Below are 22,550 nucleotides of genomic sequence, written 5' to 3' on the forward strand. Positions count from 1 at the left end.
ATATTCTTGATACCGGACAATTCATCTCCGTAGTTGACAGTACGCTGTCGCTCTCGAATGCATTGCGAATGCATCTCGCAATGATACCACCTTATTTATAGGGGATTCATGAGAACACGGAAGATATGCCGATATGGAGGACATGCTGGTTATATTAAGGAACGAAGAACGCTACCTTCGAAATTTCATCAAGGAAACAGCCGTGGAAAGAGAAGGTCAAGATTCATGGACGATGTTGATTGATGCAAGTCATGATGCGACTTCTACGTGTCAGCGATCTGCTATAACGCCTCCGGAAAGATGTCCGCTCCCGGCCGAATGCTCGCCCAAATCCGTCACCTACCTAGACCATAATACTCTTGGCCCTTGGTCCTACTCACCTTTAGTCATATCGTAGAGAGAACACACGTATATACAGGTGCCAAGAGTGGCATGTTCTAGACAAGCATCAAATGTCGGCCTTCAAGAGCCGCTAGAAGAGCTGCAGAGAAGACTCGCCGAACGTCCTAAACTCCTGGATGCAGTAAAGTCTACCGCCAACTCGGTCTTGGTTGTGGGGTAGCGTGCGCTCATGCCACACATGGTTCGGCAATGATGCTATTGCCGTCTGTACGTACACGAGTCTATAAAGTTCTCCGTGGGTGCTATGATAAAAGAGTCGAATGAATTCGAGAAGCTACCCCCGAGACTCAATTATTCTTCCAACTGCCTCATAATGTTTACAATGGTGTTACCAATCGCTTTGGCTGTAGTAGGAACTGCTTTCACAGCATTGGCACAGAATGTATCAACATATGTGAATCCGGCTGTACCAACAGGTACCTATCATTGACACTATATACATTGATAAAAGCTGAACGATCCAGGGACGCCAGTATCAGGCAATTATACTGGATCTTTACGGCCTCAAATTCATTTCTCGCCGCCGCAGCATTTGTATGTTGTAAATTTCCCCATGATCCGATCACAGAACATAATATAGTCAGCATGAACGATCCCAATGGCATGTTCAAGGATGCAAACGGCACATGGCATCTATACTACCAATGTCCGTTCATCCCTGTTTCAACAGAATAGACCCTCACAACATGTTAGATAATCCTACCGCAACGGTCGCAGGGAACCAACACTGGGGGCATGCAACGTCCTCAGATCTCTACCACTGGACTAACCAACCCATCGCCCTTTTCCCACCAACATCTGAATCCTTTGTATTTTCCGGTTCAATCGTCGTAGACTCGAACAACACATCCGGCTTCTTCCCATCGCAGTCCAACGGCGTCGTCGCGATCTACACCGTTGCACAATATCCCTCTGGAGCTCCCGGTCCACAAACACAAAACATCGCGTACTCCACGGATGGCGGCTACTCCTTCACCGTATACGCCAATAACCCCGTGATAGACAGCGAAAGCAGCCAATTTCGCGATCCCCAGGTCACGTGGTACGAGGACCATTGGGTCATGGCTATTGCGTACGCGCAAGATTTTACGATCGGGTTCTATACGAGCCCGGATTTGAAGGAGTGGAAGCATGCGAGCAACTTCACTAACTATGGTCTGCTGGGGCTACAGTACGAGTGTCCGAATCTTGTGCGGATGCCAGTTGTACAGCCTGCACCGACAGACGCAAAAGAGCTTTTCGTTCTGCTTATCAGCATCAACCCCGGCGCGCCGCTCGGGGGAAGCATTACCGAGTTCTTCCCTGGAACTTTCAACGGCACACACTTCACTGCCGTTGACAGTGCAGCCCGCATCGCCGATTTCGGCAAGGACAACTACGCAACGCAGTTCTTCTCCGGCTTGCAGGACGAAGCGGTAAGCATCGGCTGGGCAAGCAACTGGCAATACACTCAGCAAGTACCCACAGGCCCCATGGAAGGCTGGCGCTCCGCCATGTCTCTACCCCGTCGCAATTTCCTGACCGGTGCTGAGAGGATCGGCTGGGTACTGGGCAGCGAGCCATATGACTTATCACCTGTGCTCGGCGACCAGATCGGCGACGAGAAGTTGGGCAACGGCACAATAACGCTCGACTACGCAGGTGTGCAGAGTAATGCACTCTACTGGGAAGCAAATATCACCGGAATCCCCTCATCGGGCGTGGCTAGCTACGCCAGCCTCAACATCACATTCTTCTCTTCCACTAGCGGCGAGAGCCTGGCCATGGGCTTCTATCTCGGTGGCGACGTGCCCTTCTGGCTCGACCGTGGGCGTATTCGTGGATTTGAGAATCCGTTCTTCACGGACAAGGTCAGCACGAATACGCTGATTGGGAGTGCAGGCACATGGCGAATTGCAGGTGTGATCGATCGATCGATTGTGGAGGTATTCCTGGAAGGCGGGAGGCATAGTGCCACGCAGACATTCTATCCAAAGGAGAAGTTGGAGGTTATGAGTGTGCGGGCAGGCGATTTGCCTACGAATGCGAGTGTGAGTGTGGGTGTTTGGGAGGTCGTAAGTGCGTGGATGGAGTGATTCTCGGGTGTCTAATGGGAGGATATCGAAGTTTTCTCGTTTAGCACGCTCGCGTGATGTATTTCCTGAATGAACACGATCAATATTGAATTGAAAATACTATTCACATTACCTAGAAATGATACAGATGCTGTAACGACCTGAACGCCTCTTCGCCGTCTGCTTTTCCCATCCTAGTTCTACATTCATGCCAGACTCGCAGTCGTCACCTTGGTGTCGGGGCTGCTTGCTGCATCCGCTGACCAGATAGAAATCCAAGACCTGTGCTTTGGGCATCCAAAATGGTCGAAAGGAAGTCTAGTAAGTCCTTAACCAGGCCGCTTCGCTCATCAAGCAACCGTATGTGTTGAGTTTGATCTTCTTAATCCCTCAAAATCTTTTTCGTGTCGGCTCTGGACTCGGACTCCTCGTCATACTCCTCTCATCACGACCCCTTAGCTTCAGCCACTTCTTCGTGCTCAATTCCAGGTCGCGATCCAGCTCCGCACTGGGCTCCTTCCGGTGTATAAAGTTGCAGAACCCAGCGCGCACACAGCCCTCCCCGGAATTCAGTCTACAGCACGCCTCGCGGAAATCTGTTACCGGAGAAAGCTCGCAGTATATAGGGCGCGCGGCGTACCAGCGGGAGTTCAGAGCGTCGCAAGCCTTTTGAGCACAGTCTTCGTATTTAAAACGTGCATAGACGTTGCCGATGAGATCTGTTAGAGGCTGTTAGCACTGTTCACTTGCATGATTTTGAAAGGTTCTGGAGCTGGGCGACATACGATCATTATTGTTGTCGCACACGACAACCTCCTCGATCTCGCCAAACTTGCACATCTCGCACCAAAAGTCTTCGTAAAATGCATCAAAGTGATTCTGCAGTTGCGACGCGTTCATCTTGTTCTTAGGGTCGAAGGCTGGGTTTTGATATAGATTGGGCAGAAGGATCGTCTGCGAGTATGAAGGTTTGACATGCTTTCGTGAACATCGGTCGCCGTGACGACATGCGCCAATCTTGTAGTAGAAAGAGCAGTTGACCTGATTTCAGTGTTAGTGAAGTTTCCGTAATGCGCAGAGTTTGGATTGAGCACTTGCCTTGTCTTGCTCAGTACCGAAGATGGAGGCGAGGTAATTCGCCATGATCACCAGTGGATTTTGAAGTCAGATAGGAACAGGCTTCAATCAGGCAGGATTGAGATATGCAGTGATGTTGTCCTGAAAAATGAAAATGTCGCGACTATGATGGTGACAACCTTGGTCCGACGCGAATGTGAATATCTTGGGCTGACAAATGGATGCTTGGCGTCGCCTTTGGAATGTTCGCGCGCGAAGAGGCTTCAAGGTTGATCCAGATTCTTCCGTGATGACAGTTTGGCATTCCACACTGATAACACCAAACTATTATGATCTAGTATCTATGACCTCATGGTTTTTGTCGGATCATATTGCGCCATGCTGGGCTGTTACTTCAAGCCTCTAGCAAAGTAGCTGCTACAAAACATATTTGTACCTAATACATACATAAAATTTATCGTTATGTGTGGATTATTTCCATCTTGGTATAATCTTGGAAGTGCATAGAAGACTGAAACGCTACCAATATGTCTACAGGCGGGATGCCAGAACCCCTTAACAAATCTCTTTACTACAGAACATACGACGAACTCCGGAGCATATACTGTTGTAAGGTGCTTGGTCATATCACTTGAACTGCTTGAAGAGCCTGAGAAAAGTATGTCAGTGACCTGGTCAACCACCGTAGGTATTCTGGGGAACTCACGGTTTCTGTGTCTGTTTGACCCATTCATATGTCTTTCTGTCAAAGTCATGTTTGCTGTGACTAAGTTTTGTCAAAGCCTTAGGGCTGTACTCTTGCTCCAGCAACCTTGTATACGCATATGGGATCTTTACTGGTTTTCCTTCGAATTCGCTTTGTCGCAGAGGGTAAATGTCATCTGCGTCGAATCTCTGTCTGTCTTTTGAATACAGCTTCCCGGTCTCGCCCTTCTTCTCGGCATCACGGTCTCGTCTCAAGGTTGTAATATCAATGAACAAACCAGTCTCGGTGTCGATCCATCTTGCGTCGATGGCGTTCATTCTATCCAAGGTTGAGCCGTTACTGTAGTGCTCATTGACCTCCATGAGGTATTTCTTTGCTCTAGGCCAGTCTTCGCCCTTGTATTTATGCACCGTCATGTTGTAGTAGTTGGCTAGAAGCTTGATACTTCTTTCAGAAACTTGAACATCCACATCGGAATCCCACGGCATTATTTTTCGATTCCACCACCACCCCAATAAAGACCCATGCATGATCCATGTTTCTGCACCAATCGCGCTCATAGTCGCTAGGTATGACTGCATCATGGTACTGAGATTACCATGCTGGTATTCTTCCGGTAATGTCTTCATTGCGAAGCGTCCGTCGTAATGGGGATGGAACTGAGACCACGATTAGGACGACATTCTGAGCGATTGCCAGGAGACTTACGATAGACTCATGGAAGTACTTAGATTTGGGATCCCCCGCTCTTCCGCTCATATCTTTATGATTTTTCGATAGTCCTCGTAGGCTTGAGAAGTCTGAGTTGTCCGCTTTTTCGGGTTCTAAAGATTCTGAGGGAAGGGCGGCGCCAGAGCAGCACACAGCGCAGAGCACCACCAGGGCGGACGGAAGGCTGAATAACATAATTGGTATTCCGACGAGCTGAATCGGTTGGGAACGCGGGTCGTCGACTGAAAGACGATGGTATGCGTGAGGTGCGTTCGCGGGGTGTTGTAGTGAGAAAGGGTTGGTGTCGCGTGCTCATGTACGAAGACACCTGTACCGTGCCGGTATATCAGAATACTCTAGATAACCTTGGGTGTAGAGGACAAGCGAATGATCGCAATAACATATGAGTAGGCAATGGCTTGGACTGATCCCGCGCCGCATGCCATTGCAAACTACCTATAATGGAGACTATCAGCACGCATGAACCTGGAAGCTCCACACTGACCAGCTCCAAGATTGGCTAAGCGCGCACATTTCCGCCTGGACAGGTTTGAGAGCCCCACGATGCGGCGTCATCCCCTGTAGTAAAGCCTTTGGCGCTACGGTTCAGCTATCTACCTATGCCAGGGTATCAGAATATTTCTGTTGGTCGGTGCTTTTTACCATGCCCGGGTATCGGTCGTCTCGTCGTGCAATGTTGATGCTATCGTGGTGGCATATCATCGTATCCTGGAAGTCCCGCAAGCCTCATGCGCCTTCTTGGAGATGACATGATACGATTCGCTTGCTGTAGACGGCCTTATTCTCGCCTGACCGATTTGTGCAAGAAGCTGACGCGGACATCCAGGGGCTTACGCTAGAAAGCTTGTCTCGACTCTGCAGCATTCCGCGCTAGTAAGGACATGACATGGAAGTACCAAACGTCCACGATACGAGATATTCGAACATACGCGTGCTTAGAGCCTTCTAAATCTCTTACCTCTGCAAAAGAGTCTGTATATTACAATAAGACAATTAAGACTATAGAGTTTTTGGGTTTTAATCTCTTGATCTAATCTATAGTAAGAGGGTCAAATTTTCAAGAAAAGGTCGGGTTAAGAAGGTGATTTTCTCAACTATTGGTGTAATGTCTACACGCTATCTTCTAAGAACTCATAAGAATTTCAAAAGATCCTTCTATATTTCTTTAAGGAGACTTTACCAAGATAAATAAACTTATGGAAGGATAAAGATATGCCTAATATATGTCTTATACCTACTTTTAATGCTCTTAAATTCTTATCTACAAATATGTGCGTGGAAAGAACTTCAGATCAGAAAATAGGGGCGAGTACAAGCGTGTAGGAGTGCTACGAGCATTCTATAGGTTCTAGGTAGGAAAACGACGGATTTGTAATGTAATCGGGTAGATGGCCGCTGCTCCTTTTGTGCCCCTCGCGCACTGCCTCTTAAGTCAAGAGAGATAATTTTGAACTTAGTATCGCGGGAATGGCGAATATGAATATGTGTATGTGCGTTTGTGCGAACGGTGGTTCATATATATAGACCGGTGACGATATTTATCCACCACCTATCCTTACCAAAAACGTAGCCTGTATCTAATAATAGTCAGAACACTTCAGCAGCGGCTGAGTGATTAAGACATTGCCTTCTCCGCCCTTTGTCGAGAAAGAAACTTGGTTTCTGAGGAAAGGGGCAGCACAATTCATCATGAGCTCACCATGCATGGTATGTCGTGCTAATCTTTGCTTTACAACAGAATTTTCGAACTCTAGTTAGGAGTCCATTCAGGGGCTTTGTCGTTGCCTATTCATGCGGACTAGACGTTGTGGGGTTTGATGTTAGCGGTGTATACATACTGAATAGCGATCTTGGAAGTATTCTATAGTTCAAAAGTTGCAAACACGGATGGGCATCCACCCCGGCCGTGGTGGAACCTCTTTAGTTTATCTAATTGGCAACCGGTAGGAGTTGTAGGTACTACCGACCACTGATTTCTATCAAATTTCCCTATATATCCTCGATTAGTCTCTTTCTAGCATTTTAGTCGCTTCCATGTTAATGCATGTATATCAAGTATGTTTACTCTCGATATAGTACACTAGCAAAGCAATAGAATCAGCAATACAAATGTGTTATTGTACTTGAGTTCGGTTGACATAAAGTGCTTGAAGCCAACATGAATTACATCTCAAGTATCGCGTATCGAAACTCGATGCTTTAACGGCTCATGTGCCTACAGACCCCTCAGGGTCTAAAGTAGGTCCATCCTCAAGTTCTCGGTTTGCCTCGATGAGAGACTTTTGAGGAAATTTCTGTGACTAAATCTCGATGACCATGTCGAACAACATTGCCCGTCTCGCGTTTCACATTATACAGCGTGTGTCTATGACCTCAGCAGAACCACATAGTACAAGGCATGTCCTCAGCCCAGGTCGAACAAGAAAGGTCTGCTAGGAGAAGTCAAAGTCCTTAGATCTTAGGCCATAACGAAGCATGAATTATGATCTTTTCGAGTCCAAGAGTGAAGTTTCATCCATAATACTCGTCTATAGCATCTGTTGTCATGCATACATGTCGTCTTAGGCATGTCTAGCGTGAACTCACACGTGGAGTTGAGGTATCGCCATGACTTCGCGCTGATCTACCGGGAAGATACGAGAAGGAGATATACGATGATCTGATTTCATACAAAGCGTCAGGGTCCACCTCACATGGACCTAATAAGTCTGAGCGAAAGACCGTAGATTCCCACAGATCATGATAGGCGGCCTGGAGGGAGGGACGTCTTTGCTGGTCTTGGGTCAAACGACATGTTTCTTGTTGGTTGGGCCTTCCCTAGGTGCGCAGCATTGGCCGTACTAGGTACTCTGTTTAACTAGCTTAAATTTTGTTATTAATCCACTTCCACTTTTTGGAAGCAATTAAATATCCTATAGGTGTTGTGGGAGAAACACTGCAAGGAGGTTGGCGCGAGATAACGATCACGTAGCCTAATACCTGCGTGGTGAAATGATGAGGCTTGGAGGAGTAAACGGCAAGATCTCACGTTTGGGGTATACCTCACATCCTAAGCACCACTCTCCGCTGCATTGTGTAAGAGTGGACCGCCGCAGGCGATTTGCGTGTCCATGTCTAGAGATGACAGGAGGTCTTCTGATATAAAGACCTTTGACCTGTATTCATCGATTCTTCTCCCAGCTCCTTAGTATCCGAATGCCACATCCGATAACGATGCTAAAAATTTTACCGGTCCATGATTTGGAATCGATGACAGGACGTTGTTCAGTGGCTTCTCGAGAAAAAAACCCTGAGACGATTTCACGGGCTCGTAAAAGTTGTAAGCATACATGCCTCCGTGACATACAACCCTACAATGGTACTAAATGACTAAAGATACTACACCGTCGCGAGCAATCGTCAGTATGTAAAACCACGACAGCTTTTAAGAGAAATGGTCTGCTCAGGAGAAGGTAGCTATACCGATAGATCTTGCGATAGTAGTACCTGGACGAAACGCGCTAAGCCCGTTGATCAAATTACCTGTTCTTACCCCACTAAGAAGTAGTCCAGACCTTTAAAGTGTCTCCACCCTATTGACTGGGTCGTATCGAAATGTAAGTACGACGACGCCCTGGTGCAGTGCCACAAATCTAGGAACGAATGTGGAAGACAAGCTTTCAATTTCGGCCCTTATCCGCGTGGTCCGGAAGCGAGAACCGAACATGCGAGCGAATCTTTTGGTTTTGTCTCCGCATTTCAATCTGTTGCAAGAGTGAGTAGCCACGATGGCATCAGGTCTTTTCAAGTCAAACCAGATGTGACAATGGCTTCTCTTCAAGGCCTTCCATGAATGCGTGAATGCCGGCGCCATGTCTGTGCAGCTTCTGATGAATAATAGTGAACAAGCACTTGTATAGATGCCTGTACAGGGCGCAACGATAAGGCCGACCATTGCTAGACCATCTGACGGTTGTTGGCTTACTCTGGTCTTACACTGTGGCTAGACGGTACAACAGTCGCCTGTTTTCAGTTGTGGAGTTGCCAGACGGTTAAGAAGATTGGCGGCGGAAGGATGCAATGATGCATGAATCATGAAAGAAGCAGAAGCCACCCGCTCGCCCGGCTGTGGGGTTGTTGTGCTGACTACATGCTGCTCCGTGCGGCCTTTCTCCAGTAGCTAGGTTTCTGGAGTTACGAGGACAAGATCGCGAGCGGAACCGAAGATGACTGTTGGACGACCAAGGGTGGGCCGTGGTGGCTTGCTCGCGTCGCGACCTCCCTTGTTATGTTTCCGCCATTCGTTGACGCTTGATGGGAGACGTACCGCAAAATCGTTAAGTCCCATCGGGATCGAGGGTCAGCGTTCTTTCACGAGTCGCGGTATGACGCATGCCAACAAAGCTTCTTTGAAGCTCACTCGCACCACCTACGCAGCTTGTAACGCCCAGAACGCGCTCGCGTTGATGTTGCTGTCAACAGCAATGCTTCGATAGAACGCACAGATTTTACCCATGTCTCTCCTGGGATGTTTCAAGGTTGGTGATAAAATGGCACGCTATCCCTGAGTGGTCATGCAGGACGAATGGACACTAGAAGTCTAGCATTGCGCTTCCGATCGATTTGACGACGGACGGAGGAATTTTGTGAAGGGTCCGGGACCTTGCAATGGATGGATGGAGTGACTTGACAGATGAGGATATGGCGCCGTCCTAGACAAAATGAGCTTCTGACCTGCGAAGTTCGAACATGTGCCGACGCTCAGCAGCTAATACCAGGGCAGATGGAGGACATTGATCATCCTTACGTGCTCGGGAGATGTTACGGATGACGGCAATATGATGGAGCGAATCGCCGGCCTTGCCAGGTACCTATAGTTGTACGTTTAGCAATAGTGTCAGAGTGTCTTTCCGGCCCTTACGCCTGAGAGAGGATAGGTAAAGTGGAAGAAGAGTAAGCAGTCAGGCGCGCCTCGGCATTTGACTAGTGAAGTGCTCCCAAAGTTGCCATTTGCTGGATCTACAGAACTGTCCCAAATCGGATGGATGTGCAATCTGCGATGAGTTGATGGGCCGCTCAAGTCGTCAAGCTCTCTGAATGGCTGCTTTGGCTGCCTTTTCCTTTTCAACCTCCCATCCTCACCCCATACTACCGCATGGGCCCCTTCCCCAGTGCATACTATGTTATGCTAGCTTCTTACAAGCATCGAACGTAACGATCTTGGGGACTGTGGGGAATCATCAGTCCCAGCCCAGAGGCTCGCATATATAGCATCCACCGCTCCCTCCTCTCGATTCTCATCTATTTCTTTAATCCCTCGTCAAACTCATCCGGTCTGCGAGAGAGGCTTGGTTCTTGTAGAGCCATATACGTACTATTTGTATCTTTAGTTCATTCTATCATACTACCACAACAATGGCCAGCGCGCAAGAAAACGGCAACACCAGTGCCCATGACCACGCTGCTAATGGCGCACAGGAGCGTAAGCCATACGACTATGGTAAGACTCGTCATGTCTACACTCGATGTGGTTGAAAGTGGAACTGAGTGTTGATATGACATTTATAGGCGGCAATCCACTTGCCCACGTGCGCACCGACGGTTCAGTCGCCCTGCCAGCGTTCGGTGGAGACTTCCAACCTGGTCTCTACAAGCGTAACAGGAAGCTTGCCAACCCAGCTCCTCTGGGTTTGTCCGCCTTCGCCTTGACGACCTTTGTTCTGTCGCTTATCAATGTGACCACCCTCAACATCACGGAGCCGAACATTGTGGTCGCCATTGCCTATGGCTATGGCGGCCTTGTTCAACTTCTCGCTGGTATGTGGGAGGTGGCCTGTGGTAACACCTTCGGTGCTACTGCTTTAGCCTCGTACGGTGGCTTCTGGATTTCGTTCGGCATTATACTCACTCCCGGCGGCTTTAACATCGTCAACACTCTCGAGGGTGTAACGGAGACAGGCGGAATGGCTATGACTCCCGAGAAATTTACCAACTCGTTCGCGCTCTACCTATTCGTAAGTTCCTAACGTTGTTAACAACGAGCGCTCTGTTAACACATCCAAGGGATGGTTCATTTTCACGTTCCTCCTCCTCATCTGCACCCTGAAGTCGACCGTGGCCTTCTTCTCGCTCTTCTTCACGCTGGACCTTGCCTTCCTGATGCTTGGTCTCGGATACCTTTACGCTGATGCTGGAACCCCCAAGCAATCACTCATTACTGCTGGTGGTGCCTTCGGTCTCGCCGCTGCTCTGTTGGCCTGGTACAACGCACTAGCTGGTATTGCAGATAACACCAACAGCTTCTTCGTCATCCCAGTGGCGCACTTTCCATGGTCCGAAAAGGGCCGTGAGAAGCGCGGCAAGGTCGATAACAGTGCCGAGCGCGCCGCGCAGGACGTATAGTCGACTTTGCGACGTGATGCTTGTTGCCACAATGAAATCGTTGTGCGGACCGGACTACGGAAATGGAAAGAACGCTAATTGTTTAGCGCTTGGCGGGGTACAGCCTAGTGCTTTCACTATTATTAATTAGTATACATATGCCATTCGCATACTTACCCAAGTTGGCATGGTACCAACTGTCGACGACTGGCAAGCAATGTAGGCGATATTTGAGTTGAAGTTATGAACATACCCATTAGTTATACGACTGTACGATATCGAGAAGAATACGATCTAATAGTAATGATACACCAGCTTACCAGATATTGTTTCCATCAATGCTGCGTGCATCTGATTCATTCTCTTCTTACAACTGGGTTTAGTCGGAAGCTCGTAAGTGGAGCATATTGACATACTACGCCGGCGTTCGTCGGCTAACCCTTTCACCATAATCCAATCAAACGAAAATCAGAACTCTCTTCGAAGCTAATCAATATGCCAATAGAGGATGAGCTTGGTATTTAATTGTCTTAATTCGAAGCAGAGATTAGGGTTCATACAACCCCATGCATGGTCTAATCAATACATGGCGCACGTACACTATATGACACTCCATAGAATACAAAACGAACCCCTGTCGCTATAAGGAGTTCTGTCCCATACCTCCGCACAGGCTCAGCTCCGGGCTTGTTTTAAAACTTGCAGCGAAGAAGTAAGTCTATAGCTAGTGATGAATATTGTCACAACGTCAATGAAGCTCTGGACTCCTCTGCACTTTGCCTGACTTGATTAAGTGTAACAGTCAAAACAATCAAGATCACTATTGCTCGCCGGCATCTTGCACCTTTGTTCGCTCTTCTTCCTCTGGTGTCTTCGTTCGCAGTTGCAACGCGTGTATTCCACCTTCACGCGCCAGTTCGTCTTTGAGCAGACTATATATCATGCGGTGTCGAGCGGGTTGCATCTTCGACTTGAAAGCGTCTGATATTATCACCAATCTGTCAGATCGTAAGAGGGAGCTCGAAATAAATATGTTACAATTCACGAGAGAGCTACCGGAAGTGTGTCTATGTGCCGTCAATGCTTGTGTTCCACGGCAAAGGCTGTTCAACAAACCTCTTTTGAGACAACCCCTTGCATAGCCTTATGGTGAGAGTGTAGATGCGAGTCGTTATAAATCTCTAGGTTTGTCGGCTTCAACGCTTCTGAGATCTGTCGGTCGTCAGAAAACTCTTTACAAACCCATGTACTTATAGACGTGCCTTTGCGCGAATCGCGTCTTCGATTGGAGTTGTAGATGGACCCATATCGGACACAAATCTACGGAAGGCGCGTCTACTTGCGACTCTGCGAAACATTCAATTGAGTTGTGGACGTTATGTGACGTCCAAGCCGGCTTTGTCTAGCACATGTAATCATCCTGGCTCTGAAGGTTCCGGAGCGTCATTACGCCAAGGCCGACATTTTGCTTTGCCGAGCATTACAGAAACCTAACAGGGACCAGGACACTCCTGCGTCAATCGAGCTTCATTCGCAGCGTCGCTCGTGTGAACACTCAACCGACTTCCAAATTCTCCCCCCATGAGAGACTCTTCCGACTTCGGCAAACCATCGTGGGGCAGGGATCTTAGGCGCGTCGATTGCCGAAATCTTGGCCCGCATTTGCTTGAGTGGACATGTTCGTGAGATCCCTTCTTCGCACGTACGCCGCAAGACGTCCTGTGTCCTTGTCTATACTACATCTCTATCCTCCAGTCATTTCCCGTATGCTGTCCACTTTACCACGAATGCCTATCTTTGAGGCTTTGGCAAAGCACGACCCTACGCACACAGCCGTGGTACATTCTATATCACAGCGAAAGTATACATATGGGCAGTTACTCCAAGATGTCTGTAACACTAGACAAAAGCTGGCGGAGAGTCTCAATAGCGCGGCTTTGGAAGGAGAGAGAGTAGCTTTCTTGATCGAAAATAATTACGATTATGTAGGTGCGCATAATTCTCTACAACCTTCATATGTCCAAGAAGCTAATGAAGTAATAGTGAACCTCTTAGCAATATTCAGTAGCAATGCCGTAGCTGTTCCTCTTGCTCCTTCTTTCCCTTCAAGCGAATTGCGATATATTATAGATCATTGCGAGGCGCATCTGCTGCTGGCTTCGAGCAAATATCACGAGAAGGCAACAGACGTTGTAAAAGAAGGCCTACAGACTGCGACGCATATCTCTATAGTCGACAAACTTGTTCCCAATGATAGTCAAGACTATGATGTTAGAATAGAGGACCCCGTTGAGTGTAAAAGTGGAATGATGCTATATACTTCAGGTACAACGAATCGCCCGGTATGTTTGACTACAACACAATATGGCAATGACTAACGGCGCTCAAGAAAGGAGTCCTGCTATCCCAGTCCACACTATCAGCCCAGTCTCTATCGCTTCTCGAAGCTTGGAAATATTCTCCGTCTGATTACCTCCTACACGTCCTTCCATTGCACCATATACATGGAACAGTCAACGCAATCCTAGCCCCTTTAATGGCAGGTTCGACAATCGAATTCATGTTCCCATTCAATGTAGATGCTGTATGGAAACGTCTTGCAGCGCCATTTCTGGCAAACAAGCAACAAACATGCGACAAGATTACATTTTTCACGGCAGTTCCTACGATTTATGGGCGTCTACTTCAGTCACATCCAAATCTTTCTTCAGAGCTTCAGGAAGCGACTAGAATGGCAGTGTCTCCCCAAAATCTCCGACTCAACATCTCCGGATCAGCTGCATTGCCTACACCTATAAAGTCGGCATGGGCTCTCCTAAGCCACGGCAATGTGCTACTTGAAAGATTTGGAATGACCGAAGTAGGTATGGCGCTGAGCTGCGGACTAGACTTCAAGGATCGTGTAGACGGTAGCGTTGGGTGGCCACTGCCCTTTGTTGAAGCTCGACTCGTCGATACAGACAACCATCACGTTATCCCGATCGGACAAGAACTTGACGAAGACGGTGCAGAGCGCCATGGAGAAATTCAGCTCAGAGGCCCGACGGTGTTTCAAGGCTATTGGCAGAATCCCGAAGCTACGGCCAGCGAGTTCGTCAAAGGTGAGGATGGGAAGGGTGCCTGGTTCAAGACAGGAGATATAGCTGTGCGACGCCATGTCCACAGTGCAGGACATAGTGAGGCTGTATGGGCAAGGGGGCCCCTGTACTTCATTCAAGGCAGAAAGAGTGCGGATATCATAAAGAGCGGTGGGGAGAAAGTCAGCGCTCTTGAAGTAGAGCGAGAGATGCTCTCATTGTACGCCTTTGCGGGTCCATATCCAAGATCCTACTGACTTGTTTTAGACCTGAAATATCCGAATGCGCCGTTGTGGGAGTACCGTCGAATTCATGGGGCCAAAAAGTAGCTTCAGTTGTAGTCCTCTCAGAGAAAGGTCTCACGGGAGGCCGCAATGGCAAACCCTGGGGTCCGATGGATCTGAGACGTGCGTTGAGAGAAAGGCTTGCGAACTACAAGATCCCGCAGGAGATGAAGGTACTCAAGACCATTCCAAGGAACGCCATGGGCAAGAGTAAGTCAATGAGAATGCTTCTAGAATCATTTGCTTACCTACCCCCAGTCAATAAGAAACAGCTCGTGCTCGATATTTTTGAAGGTGGCTCTCCTCCTCCTGAGTAGACACATGATATTCTATCATTTTTATAATAGACGCATTAACTAGACTAGAATGTATATCACTCGGTGTCCAAGTTTGTGTGCTTACATCTAAGTGGGGCGCCGCCCGAGTCGTGCCGCTCTCCACGTGGCTGCCCGCCCTGTGGGGCTACCTAAGCTTGTTCAATTCACGGAATGTGATCGTGTTGATTCCACAAACTCCTTGGAGCGAGGTACAGCTCTCTTGTGCTACCATAGGCTTCCCTCTGCTACCCTGGACCCGTTCACAACAAAACGGATGCGTCTTGGTACATCGTATAAAGCACACTCCCGCCTCGAATCGATAGCTACCCCTTCTGCAACCCCACCTCCTCATGTGAGCAAGAATATCAGCAAACATGGCGAGTAAAACCGTAGGACACATGGACAACAAGCCAGTGATTACCTCTCTCTTGGATACGTCAGTATGAGTTACTCCTCAACTCAAGCTGCGCTCTAATGTAGCTTCAGGGACCTTTACAAGCTGACTATGCAATGTTGTGTCTTGAAGTACTACAAAGATGTTCGTGAGTACGTCCGTATCGGCAGAAAGGCACTTCTGACTCAAGTAGACGTCACATATAGTTTCACCAATCGAACACCACATATGAAGCTCAGTCGCGCCGCCTTTGAGTGGCTACGGAATCAGATCAACCGTATGCACTATTCAATCCGTCACTTCCACACGTGTGTGCTTTTGCTAATGATGTAGAACTTTCCAATCTTGCTATCACGGACAAAGAGCTCAGCTTCCTACGCCAGAAATGTGGATTCTTCATGAAGCCCAGTACCGGAAATTACCTCGAGTACTTGAAAAAATTTCGCTTGCGACCTTCTGAGCAGATCAAAACTTCATTCAACCCCACAGTTACTTCACATAGTACCGATGAGCAAATTGGAGATGTATACATCCATATCGCTGGCTCATGGTGCGATACAATACTATACGAGATTCCGCTCCTCGCTTTGATCAGCGAAGCATATTTCAAGTTTTGTGATACAGAATGGAGTCACGATGGTCAGGTCGAGAAAGCAACAGGTAAGGGCAAGCAACTTCTGGAAGCAGGATGCGTTTTCTCAGAGTTTGGTACGAGAAGACGGAGAGACTACCATACACAAAAACTTGTTATTGAGGGCTTGTTGGAAGCACAGAAGATTGCATCCGCAAAGGGCTGGAAGGGCGTATTGTCAGGTACCAGCAACGTACATTTTGCTGAGCAGTTTGACTTGAACCCTATCGGAACAGTCGCCCATGAATGGTTCATGGGAGTGGCCGCCTTCCATAACGATTATGAGAACGCAACCGAGATGGCTCTGCAACGATGGGTAGGGACATTTGGTGAGGGCGTACTTGCAGTCGCACTCACGGACACATTTGGAACGCCAGCCTTCTTGAGAGCCTTCACGAAATCAATACAGCCTGTGAATGTCGACCAAAGCCAGTTTACAAGCACACACAAGGAGCAGCCTGTTGTGACAGAGGATCCAACATCTTCGACTTATGCACAAGTCTTCACTGGCGTTCGTCAAGATTCTGGCGATCCCCTCGACTTTGTCAAGATGATGCGCATATTCTACGATGAGATAGATATCAAAGACAAGAAGACCATCGTGTTCTCAGACTCATTAAACATAGAGCTCTGCCTCAAGTACAAAAAGGCAGCCGAAGCGTCTGGGTTCCAGCCTACGTTTGGGGTTGGCACATTCTTAACCAGTAAGATCTTTAATATAAGGGTTTACCGTATACTGACTGATGCGGAATAGATGACTTCGAAAACAAAACAGACAAGAACAAGAAATCTGTGCCGCTCAACATTGTCATCAAGATCGCATCAGTGGAGGGAAGGAATGCTGTGAAGATTAGTGACAACATCGGCAAGAACACAGGTAACCAGGCAGAGGTCGATAGAGTCAAAAGGGTGCTTGGATATGAGGAGAAAGATTGGTCAGGTGGTGACGAGTCGAAGCGCTGGGGCTCGGAGAGGAAGTCATGATCGAGATCCGGACCGAGTGCTCCTGCCTTGGACGAACAGTGCAATAATGCTGCGTTGGAGCGACAGTGGACTGGAGGAGGTTCGATTGGCTTTGTGCAGGAAGGTACGCGTGGCCACGAGACTACCAACTTGTACCAACTGCCCTGGGTGGCAGAGATACTCAGCCCGAATGAAGGGTCCATTTGCTCTGATTAATTATTGCGTGTGTGAAGATCGAGCATTGAAATAGACTTTGAGTGCATGAGCATTCAACGACTCTAGAGAGATTCAGATGCAATATGCGGCGTGCAGAACCCAACCTGTGTTGTCCACCACCTGAGCAATGAGCGATGATGGTACCCAACCTGAAGAGTTTCAGGATTATTCATTTTGGGGCCGCAAAGTGCTAAATATGTCTCTTGCTACTGATTAATTAGTGGCGTGCTGCGGAACTCTGACGCCCCCAAGCTGCCAGCAAGAGCCCCTCTTCCAAGAGACTTGAAGAGGCGAAGCGGCCGATCTCGACACTAAAATTGGATTAGCCCAGGCCCCAGGCGTGCTCAGCCGCCTGAGTCGGGACGGTACCCTTAAAGCCCCAGCAAGTTGTGCTCAGGATTGCCGCTGGCCTTGGGTTTGCTGACCACACGCTTCAGCTCACAACGCCCTTTTATCTACCATCACGTCTCGCCTCACAGTTGTCGCTCTACTCTGTTCCCGCTTTGTTATCGTTGTATAGCTCGCTTCATAATCGCAGTCCAAGACTCGCCCTTGGTCGCAATTTGTGAGTCGTACACCTTTGTTTCACACACAGAGTACAATACACTGCTCGTTTCAAGATGAGTGTAAGCTAGTCCCCAGCCTTGTTCACCCAACATCTTGACATCGACATACTTCCTCTTCTTGTCAGACACTCGACTAATTCTCAGTTTCGCAGCAATACAACAGAGGATATAATCAAATGGGTGGTGGTGCCTACAATAACGGAGCAAATCCGTATGCCCAGCAAGACGATTACGATCCGAATGGATACAACGGTGGAGGTTACGGCCGACGTGAGGGTAGCTGAGACTTGTTCCTTGGGCGACAAGACTAATTCTTATCCGCAGAAGGAGACGTCGAAATGCAACCGTTCAACCAGGGCTATGCCGGCGGCGGCGGCGGCGGTAGCGATGCCATTTTGAACTCTTGCCGCGACATCGACCGGGAGCTTCAGCAACTGAATGAGCAGCTGGATCAGCTGGATCGCCTGTACAAGCGCGCAGCCAATGCTCCTGATCAGTTCGGCCGCGAAATCGACCAGATGAGCTCGACCATTATGAGTGGATACAGAGCTTTGGTGGATCGTGTCAAGAAGATCAAGTCTCAACCTGAATCTCAAACTGCAAGGAATTCCGGTCAGGTTGGACGTATAGACCGCAGCCTCAAGCAAACGATCCAAAGGTATCAGAGCATGGAGAGAGAGTACAGAAGGGATATGCAGCAACAGGCAGAGCGACAGTATCGCATCGTAAAGCCTGATGCTTCTCCGGAGGAAATCCGAGAAGCGACTGAGAATCCAGAGGCACCAATCTTCCAACAAGCAGTATGTTATTCCGGCCTTCGTCAATGCCTGTAACCCTCTATTGACATTTCACCTAGCTTATGCAGTCTGACCGCCGCGGCCAAGCCACATCAGTCTTAAATAACGTCCGAGCCCGACATGAGGAGATCCAGAAGATCGAGCGACAGATGACAGAACTCGCAGAACTGTTTCAGGATCTTGACCGAATTGTTATGGAGCAAGATGAAGTGATCCATAATATCGAAACGAAAGCTGAAGAGACTGGCACCAACGTTGTTGCAGCCAATGAGCAAATCGATACGGCGATCGATCTCGCGAAAGCTCGGCAACGGAAGAAGTGGTGGTGTGTGCTTATCGTAGTTCTCATCATTATCGCCATTGCCATCATCATTGGTGTCGTCGTTGCCGTTCTCAAGAAGTAATTATACCGACACATCCCGTATACGTCGACTTGTAGAAACCTCTACAGCGTCAGTTTCACCAATAACTTGCTCGTTGAAGCATGTCGGATCTACTACTCCCACTCTCTCGGTAAAAGCTCAAGCATTTGTGGCGTCTTCTCTTCTCTTCCAGTAGCAATGGATTACTCCTTTTCATTAGTACCGCTTATTTCATATGTTCTGATGTCGAAGGATACGATATTCGTAATACGCGTCTAAACGCTTGACCCCGGCTTGGCATATCACCAGCTTGGTATCTCCCATGGGTTCTGGAGAGATCAATGAGAATGTATCTATCCAAATTGTGGAGACATGATTATTTTGAAGACTTTTGCGCCTGGATTCACTCAGTCATGTGACTGTATCCCCGTAAGAGAATATCGTTTTAATAGCCTTTGATGCACCTACCAACGGAGTCGGCATCTCTTTAGGTAGGTTTATTCTCCGGCCGAGGAATAAAACCTGCGACACGGTACACGCATAAGCACCATGGTTGCCATGTTGCCAGTCCATTTGCCGAGTGGTGTGTTCAGAGGTCGAAGCCGCCAAGAGAGTTGAACCGAGGCAAGTCTTTCAGCAGTCATGACGTTTGCGGACAAGCATTGTGGAACCCACGGAGGCGCTGTAGCATCACGTTCACTTTCCCCAGACTGCGGTCCTTGACAAGCTGGACGTGACGCAGCCAATCGCACATGCCGTAATGTTGAACTTCGGTCTGCACCATTATTAACTCGTCAGCCATAGCTGTCGCTGTCTTGCGCGCAGTGGCTGTCCAGCCTAGACCGTGGGTTCCCGCATACAACGAAGCCTTCAGGGCTGGCATGTGAAAGTCTGAATAGGCTCGTGAGATCTCTTAAAGCCCCCCGACGCCTGCACTTCGCGGTCATATACACTCTGTCGCCTCATAGTCTCCCACTCCGTCGTCCATACTCCTCTTTTCCTCCAAAATGTCACAGAGATACTCAGTCGACGATGTGGCAGGTCACAAGTCTACAGACAGCCTATGGATTATAGTGGATGAAGATGTCTACGATCTCACAAAGTTTCAGGATGAGCATCCTGGAGGAAAGAAGAGTGAGTTGCAGGCTAGACCGAGAGAAAGGCTCCTTTTCTGATATGCTTCAGTCCTCCAACGAGTTGCTGGCAAGGACGCCTCAAAGCAGTTCTGGAAATACCATAACGAGGGCATCCTGAAGAAATACCAGAAGACGCTACAAATAGGTTCTTTGAACACCAAGGCTACAGCAGCCCCAGAAAAGCAGGAAGAGTCCAAGGAGATCGCGCAACCCGTTGCCGAATCCGGCACCGTCAGCGCCGAACCTACAGAGGATGCCGAAGAATCTTTTGAGACACTAGATACGTACGGCGACCTAATCCCGTATGCCGATCCCAGCTGGTATCAATCAGTAAGTCGGAATCATCCATATTGGACGTGGTCAGGATCACATAGTAGCTAACCCCAAACCTCCAGTATCATTCCGCCTACTACAATCAAACTCACGCCGACCTTCGCGACGAGGTCCGCGCCTGGGTAGAGGAAAAAATCATGCCTAACGTAAACGAATGGGAAGAGGCCAAGAAGATACCGGATGAAATCTACAAGCAGATGGGAGACCGAGGCTATCTTGCTGGACTTCTTGGAGGACATTATCGTAGCGACATCACGGGAAGATCCGTCAAGTGCGTCCCGCCGAACAAGTGGGATTTCTTCCACGAAGTTGTCATTACAGATGAGATTTCACGTTGCGGTAGTGGTGGTCTAGTCTGGAATCTCATCGGAGGTTTTGGTATCGGTGGACCGCCGCTTTTTGCCCACGGCAAGCCCGAGCTCATCAAGCGTATTGGTCCTGGTCTTCTCGCCGGTGACAAGCGCATCTGCTTAGCCATCACAGAACCAGACGCTGGCTCGGATGTCGCTAATCTTGGCTGCGAGGCCAAATTGACGGAAGATGGCAAGCACTTTATTGTCAACGGCGAGAAGAAGTGGATCACCAACGGCGTGTACGCCGACTACTTCACAACGGCTGTTCGCACAAGTGAGGGTGGCATGAACGGTTTGTCCATGCTTCTAATCGAGCGCGAGCACGGCGGTGTCTCTACGCGCAAGATGGACTGCCAGGGTGTGTGGTCATCCGGCACAACCTACGTGACCTTTGAGGACGTCAAGGTTCCAGTTGAGAATCTGATTGGCAAAAAAGACCAGGGCTTTAAGGTCATCATGACCAATTTCAACCACGAGCGCATGGGCATAATTATCCAGTGTGTCCGTTTTTCGCGTGTCTGCTACGAGGAGTCGGTCAAATATGCACATAAACGTGTTACATTTGGCAAGAAGCTCATTGAGCACCCGGTCATCCGCCTCAAGCTCGCACACATGGCTCGCCAGATTGAAGCGTCTGCCGCGTGGCTTGACAACCTAGTCTTCCAGTGCATGCGAATGGGCGAGATGGAGGCCATGTTAAAACTTGGTGGTGCGATTGCTGGCGCCAAAGCTCAGTCTACCACCACGATGGAGTTCTGCGCGCGTGAGGCATCGCAGATTTTCGGAGGTCTAAGTTACTCGCGCGGCGGTCAAGGTGCCAAGGTAGAGCGTCTGTACAGAGACGTAAGGGCATATGCTATTCCCGGTGGTTCGGAGGAGATCATGCTTGATCTCAGTATAAGACAGGCATTACGGGTACACCAGGCTTTGGGTATGAAGCTATAGATGTAACGATGGAGAAGCGCTGATATTCTTCTATCACTGCGATTGCATGGGACGGACACCCTTAGACCAATGTTTTGTATATTTTCGCCATCTAGGCAGAGTCACTAGACTGTTTGGACTTTCTTCAATGCATACTATACATCTCAATATTCTCGTGAGAGGGTGGGTGATAACTTCCTACCGAATCAATCCTAGCCAAGTATGTAGCTTCAATTCATCTTCTCTATCACCTTCCTCTATCATCCATAGAACTTCTTGTAGATTAATGCTGCAGAATTATACATGCTGCTCAATCCCAGCAGCATGGCTTTTCACCTTCATCATGCGGAGCTCGGCTATCAAAGATCCTAGTCGCTCTTGTGAGTCAGTTTTGTCTTTCCAAAATCGCAATACGTTACACGTTACACGCTCTACCTCCACTCAGAGCTCATGCATCCAACACGCACCAGCCGTCCCAAGATCTACTCGCTCGCTCTGCGACCAAGATCAACACCATACTCCCGACTCAGCTCATTCGTCATGAAAAGATAACCAGTCTTGATCATCCGCGAACCGTTCACTTAAGCTTCAAGGCGGGGGTGCTTAAATCCAGACTACCGATCAACGGTACACTAAAGTCTTCCTTTTGAACGCACCCAGGGAGAAGCCTCATGCAAGATACCGGCGCGCTGATTCGCCCGCTTACCATGTTTTTAAGACACTTCTCAGTCGTAGGACACAGTTGGGATCTCGTCACCCGACTCGTTGCCCATGTCGTGCATTGGTATATAGTCGTGCGCGACGCCATTGCTGCGATATTGCAGCAGGCGTTCGCCAGCGAGTATCTACCTTTGTCCAGATGTCTG

At 48.7% G+C, this 22,550-nt stretch overlaps 9 protein-coding genes across 9 annotated transcripts; 6 read left to right on the top strand and 3 right to left on the bottom strand.

The window, feature by feature from the left end:
- The first annotated feature begins 522 nt into the window (after positions 1–522).
- On the top strand, positions 523–2,577 carry EJ05DRAFT_478881 (uncharacterized protein). The gene is made up of 4 exons (XM_033744549.1): positions 523–818; positions 867–936; positions 987–1,048; positions 1,096–2,577. Exons 3-4 carry the CDS (start codon positions 988–990, stop codon positions 2,475–2,477), a joined length of 1,443 nt encoding a protein of 480 aa, XP_033597523.1. The 5' UTR covers positions 523–818; positions 867–936; position 987; the 3' UTR covers positions 2,478–2,577.
- An 84-nt stretch (positions 2,578–2,661) lies between these two features.
- EJ05DRAFT_121274 (RNA-binding domain-containing protein) lies at positions 2,662–3,777 on the bottom strand. The gene is made up of 3 exons (XM_033739076.1): positions 3,555–3,777; positions 3,242–3,497; positions 2,662–3,175 (listed from the first exon to the last, which is right to left on the bottom strand). Exons 1-3 carry the CDS (start codon positions 3,597–3,599, stop codon positions 2,847–2,849), a joined length of 630 nt encoding a protein of 209 aa, XP_033597524.1. The 5' UTR covers positions 3,600–3,777; the 3' UTR covers positions 2,662–2,846.
- A 1-nt stretch (position 3,778) lies between these two features.
- On the bottom strand, positions 3,779–5,453 carry EJ05DRAFT_121266 (uncharacterized protein). The gene is made up of 2 exons (XM_033739075.1): positions 4,948–5,453; positions 3,779–4,898 (listed from the first exon to the last, which is right to left on the bottom strand). Exons 1-2 carry the CDS (start codon positions 5,143–5,145, stop codon positions 4,236–4,238), a joined length of 861 nt encoding a protein of 286 aa, XP_033597525.1. The 5' UTR covers positions 5,146–5,453; the 3' UTR covers positions 3,779–4,235.
- Positions 5,454–10,181: 4,728 nt separating this feature from the next.
- On the top strand, positions 10,182–11,646 carry EJ05DRAFT_478884 (uncharacterized protein). Its single transcript, XM_033744550.1, has 3 exons — positions 10,182–10,450; positions 10,519–10,964; positions 11,014–11,646. The coding sequence occupies exons 1-3, from the start codon at positions 10,366–10,368 to the stop codon at positions 11,350–11,352; spliced, it is 870 nt and encodes a 289-aa protein (XP_033597526.1). The 5' UTR covers positions 10,182–10,365; the 3' UTR covers positions 11,353–11,646.
- Positions 11,647–11,836: 190 nt separating this feature from the next.
- EJ05DRAFT_478888 (bola-like protein) lies at positions 11,837–12,732 on the bottom strand. The gene is made up of 4 exons (XM_033744551.1): positions 12,594–12,732; positions 12,448–12,543; positions 12,388–12,398; positions 11,837–12,329 (listed from the first exon to the last, which is right to left on the bottom strand). The coding sequence occupies exons 1-4, from the start codon at positions 12,636–12,638 to the stop codon at positions 12,152–12,154; spliced, it is 330 nt and encodes a 109-aa protein (XP_033597527.1). The 5' UTR covers positions 12,639–12,732; the 3' UTR covers positions 11,837–12,151.
- Positions 12,733–13,097: 365 nt separating this feature from the next.
- Positions 13,098–15,009, top strand: EJ05DRAFT_494161 (acetyl-CoA synthetase-like protein; the record flags this gene model as incomplete). The annotated part of the gene is made up of 5 exons (XM_033746171.1): positions 13,098–13,320; positions 13,375–13,673; positions 13,721–14,628; positions 14,676–14,902; positions 14,951–15,009. The coding sequence occupies 5 exons, from the start codon at positions 13,098–13,100 to the stop codon at positions 15,007–15,009; spliced, it is 1,716 nt and encodes a 571-aa protein (XP_033597528.1).
- Positions 15,010–15,183: 174 nt separating this feature from the next.
- Positions 15,184–17,284, top strand: EJ05DRAFT_478889 (nicotinate phosphoribosyltransferase). The gene is made up of 5 exons (XM_033744552.1): positions 15,184–15,445; positions 15,496–15,551; positions 15,597–15,680; positions 15,737–16,738; positions 16,789–17,284. The coding sequence occupies exons 1-5, from the start codon at positions 15,384–15,386 to the stop codon at positions 17,016–17,018; spliced, it is 1,434 nt and encodes a 477-aa protein (XP_033597529.1). The 5' UTR covers positions 15,184–15,383; the 3' UTR covers positions 17,019–17,284.
- Positions 17,285–17,833: 549 nt separating this feature from the next.
- Positions 17,834–18,980, top strand: EJ05DRAFT_488631 (t-SNARE; the record flags this gene model as incomplete). Its single annotated transcript, XM_033745731.1, has 4 exons — positions 17,834–17,839; positions 17,932–18,049; positions 18,104–18,579; positions 18,636–18,980. The coding sequence occupies 4 exons, from the start codon at positions 17,834–17,836 to the stop codon at positions 18,978–18,980; spliced, it is 945 nt and encodes a 314-aa protein (XP_033597530.1).
- Positions 18,981–19,945: 965 nt separating this feature from the next.
- Positions 19,946–21,705, top strand: EJ05DRAFT_442837 (acyl-CoA dehydrogenase; the record flags this gene model as incomplete). Its single annotated transcript, XM_033742055.1, has 3 exons — positions 19,946–20,072; positions 20,124–20,404; positions 20,470–21,705. The coding sequence occupies 3 exons, from the start codon at positions 19,946–19,948 to the stop codon at positions 21,703–21,705; spliced, it is 1,644 nt and encodes a 547-aa protein (XP_033597531.1).
- Positions 21,706–22,550: the final 845 nt, after the last annotated feature.

Source organism: Pseudovirgaria hyperparasitica (genome assembly GCF_010093815.1).
Source record: "Pseudovirgaria hyperparasitica strain CBS 121739 unplaced genomic scaffold EJ05scaffold_14, whole genome shotgun sequence".
NCBI lineage: Eukaryota > Fungi > Ascomycota > Dothideomycetes > Acrospermales > Acrospermaceae > Pseudovirgaria > Pseudovirgaria hyperparasitica.

Excerpts from the sequence above, each read along its gene's own strand:
- EJ05DRAFT_478881 (XM_033744549.1), top strand. The coding sequence starts at position 988 with ATGAACGATCCCAATGGCATGTTCAAGGATGCAAACGGCACATGGCAT. Across the intron at positions 1,049-1,095 it reads ATGGCATCTATACTACCAAT|ATAATCCTACCGCAACGGTC; the intron begins GTCCGTTCATCC and ends ACAACATGTTAG.
- EJ05DRAFT_478888 (XM_033744551.1), bottom strand. The coding sequence starts at position 12,638 with ATGGGTCCATCTACAACTCCAATCGAAGACGCGATTCGCGCAAAG. Across the intron at positions 12,544-12,593 it reads AAGACGCGATTCGCGCAAAG|ATCTCAGAAGCGTTGAAGCC; the intron begins GCACGTCTATAA and ends GACGACCGACAG.
- EJ05DRAFT_478889 (XM_033744552.1), top strand. The coding sequence starts at position 15,384 with ATGGCGAGTAAAACCGTAGGACACATGGACAACAAGCCAGTGATTACC. Across the intron at positions 15,552-15,596 it reads GAAGTACTACAAAGATGTTC|ACGTCACATATAGTTTCACC; the intron begins GTGAGTACGTCC and ends TGACTCAAGTAG. Across the intron at positions 15,681-15,736 it reads GCTACGGAATCAGATCAACC|AACTTTCCAATCTTGCTATC; the intron begins GTATGCACTATT and ends CTAATGATGTAG.
- EJ05DRAFT_121274 (XM_033739076.1), bottom strand. The coding sequence starts at position 3,599 with ATGGCGAATTACCTCGCCTCCATCTTCGGTACTGAGCAAGACAAG. Across the intron at positions 3,498-3,554 it reads TCGGTACTGAGCAAGACAAG|GTCAACTGCTCTTTCTACTA; the intron begins GCAAGTGCTCAA and ends CACTGAAATCAG. Across the intron at positions 3,176-3,241 it reads GTGCGACAACAATAATGATC|ATCTCATCGGCAACGTCTAT; the intron begins GTATGTCGCCCA and ends AGCCTCTAACAG.
- EJ05DRAFT_121266 (XM_033739075.1), bottom strand. The coding sequence starts at position 5,145 with ATGTTATTCAGCCTTCCGTCCGCCCTGGTGGTGCTCTGCGCTGTGTGC. Across the intron at positions 4,899-4,947 it reads AGTACTTCCATGAGTCTATC|TTCCATCCCCATTACGACGG; the intron begins GTAAGTCTCCTG and ends TCGTGGTCTCAG.
- EJ05DRAFT_478884 (XM_033744550.1), top strand. The coding sequence starts at position 10,366 with ATGGCCAGCGCGCAAGAAAACGGCAACACCAGTGCCCATGACCACGCT. Across the intron at positions 10,451-10,518 it reads GCGTAAGCCATACGACTATG|GCGGCAATCCACTTGCCCAC; the intron begins GTAAGACTCGTC and ends TGACATTTATAG. Across the intron at positions 10,965-11,013 it reads CGTTCGCGCTCTACCTATTC|GGATGGTTCATTTTCACGTT; the intron begins GTAAGTTCCTAA and ends AACACATCCAAG.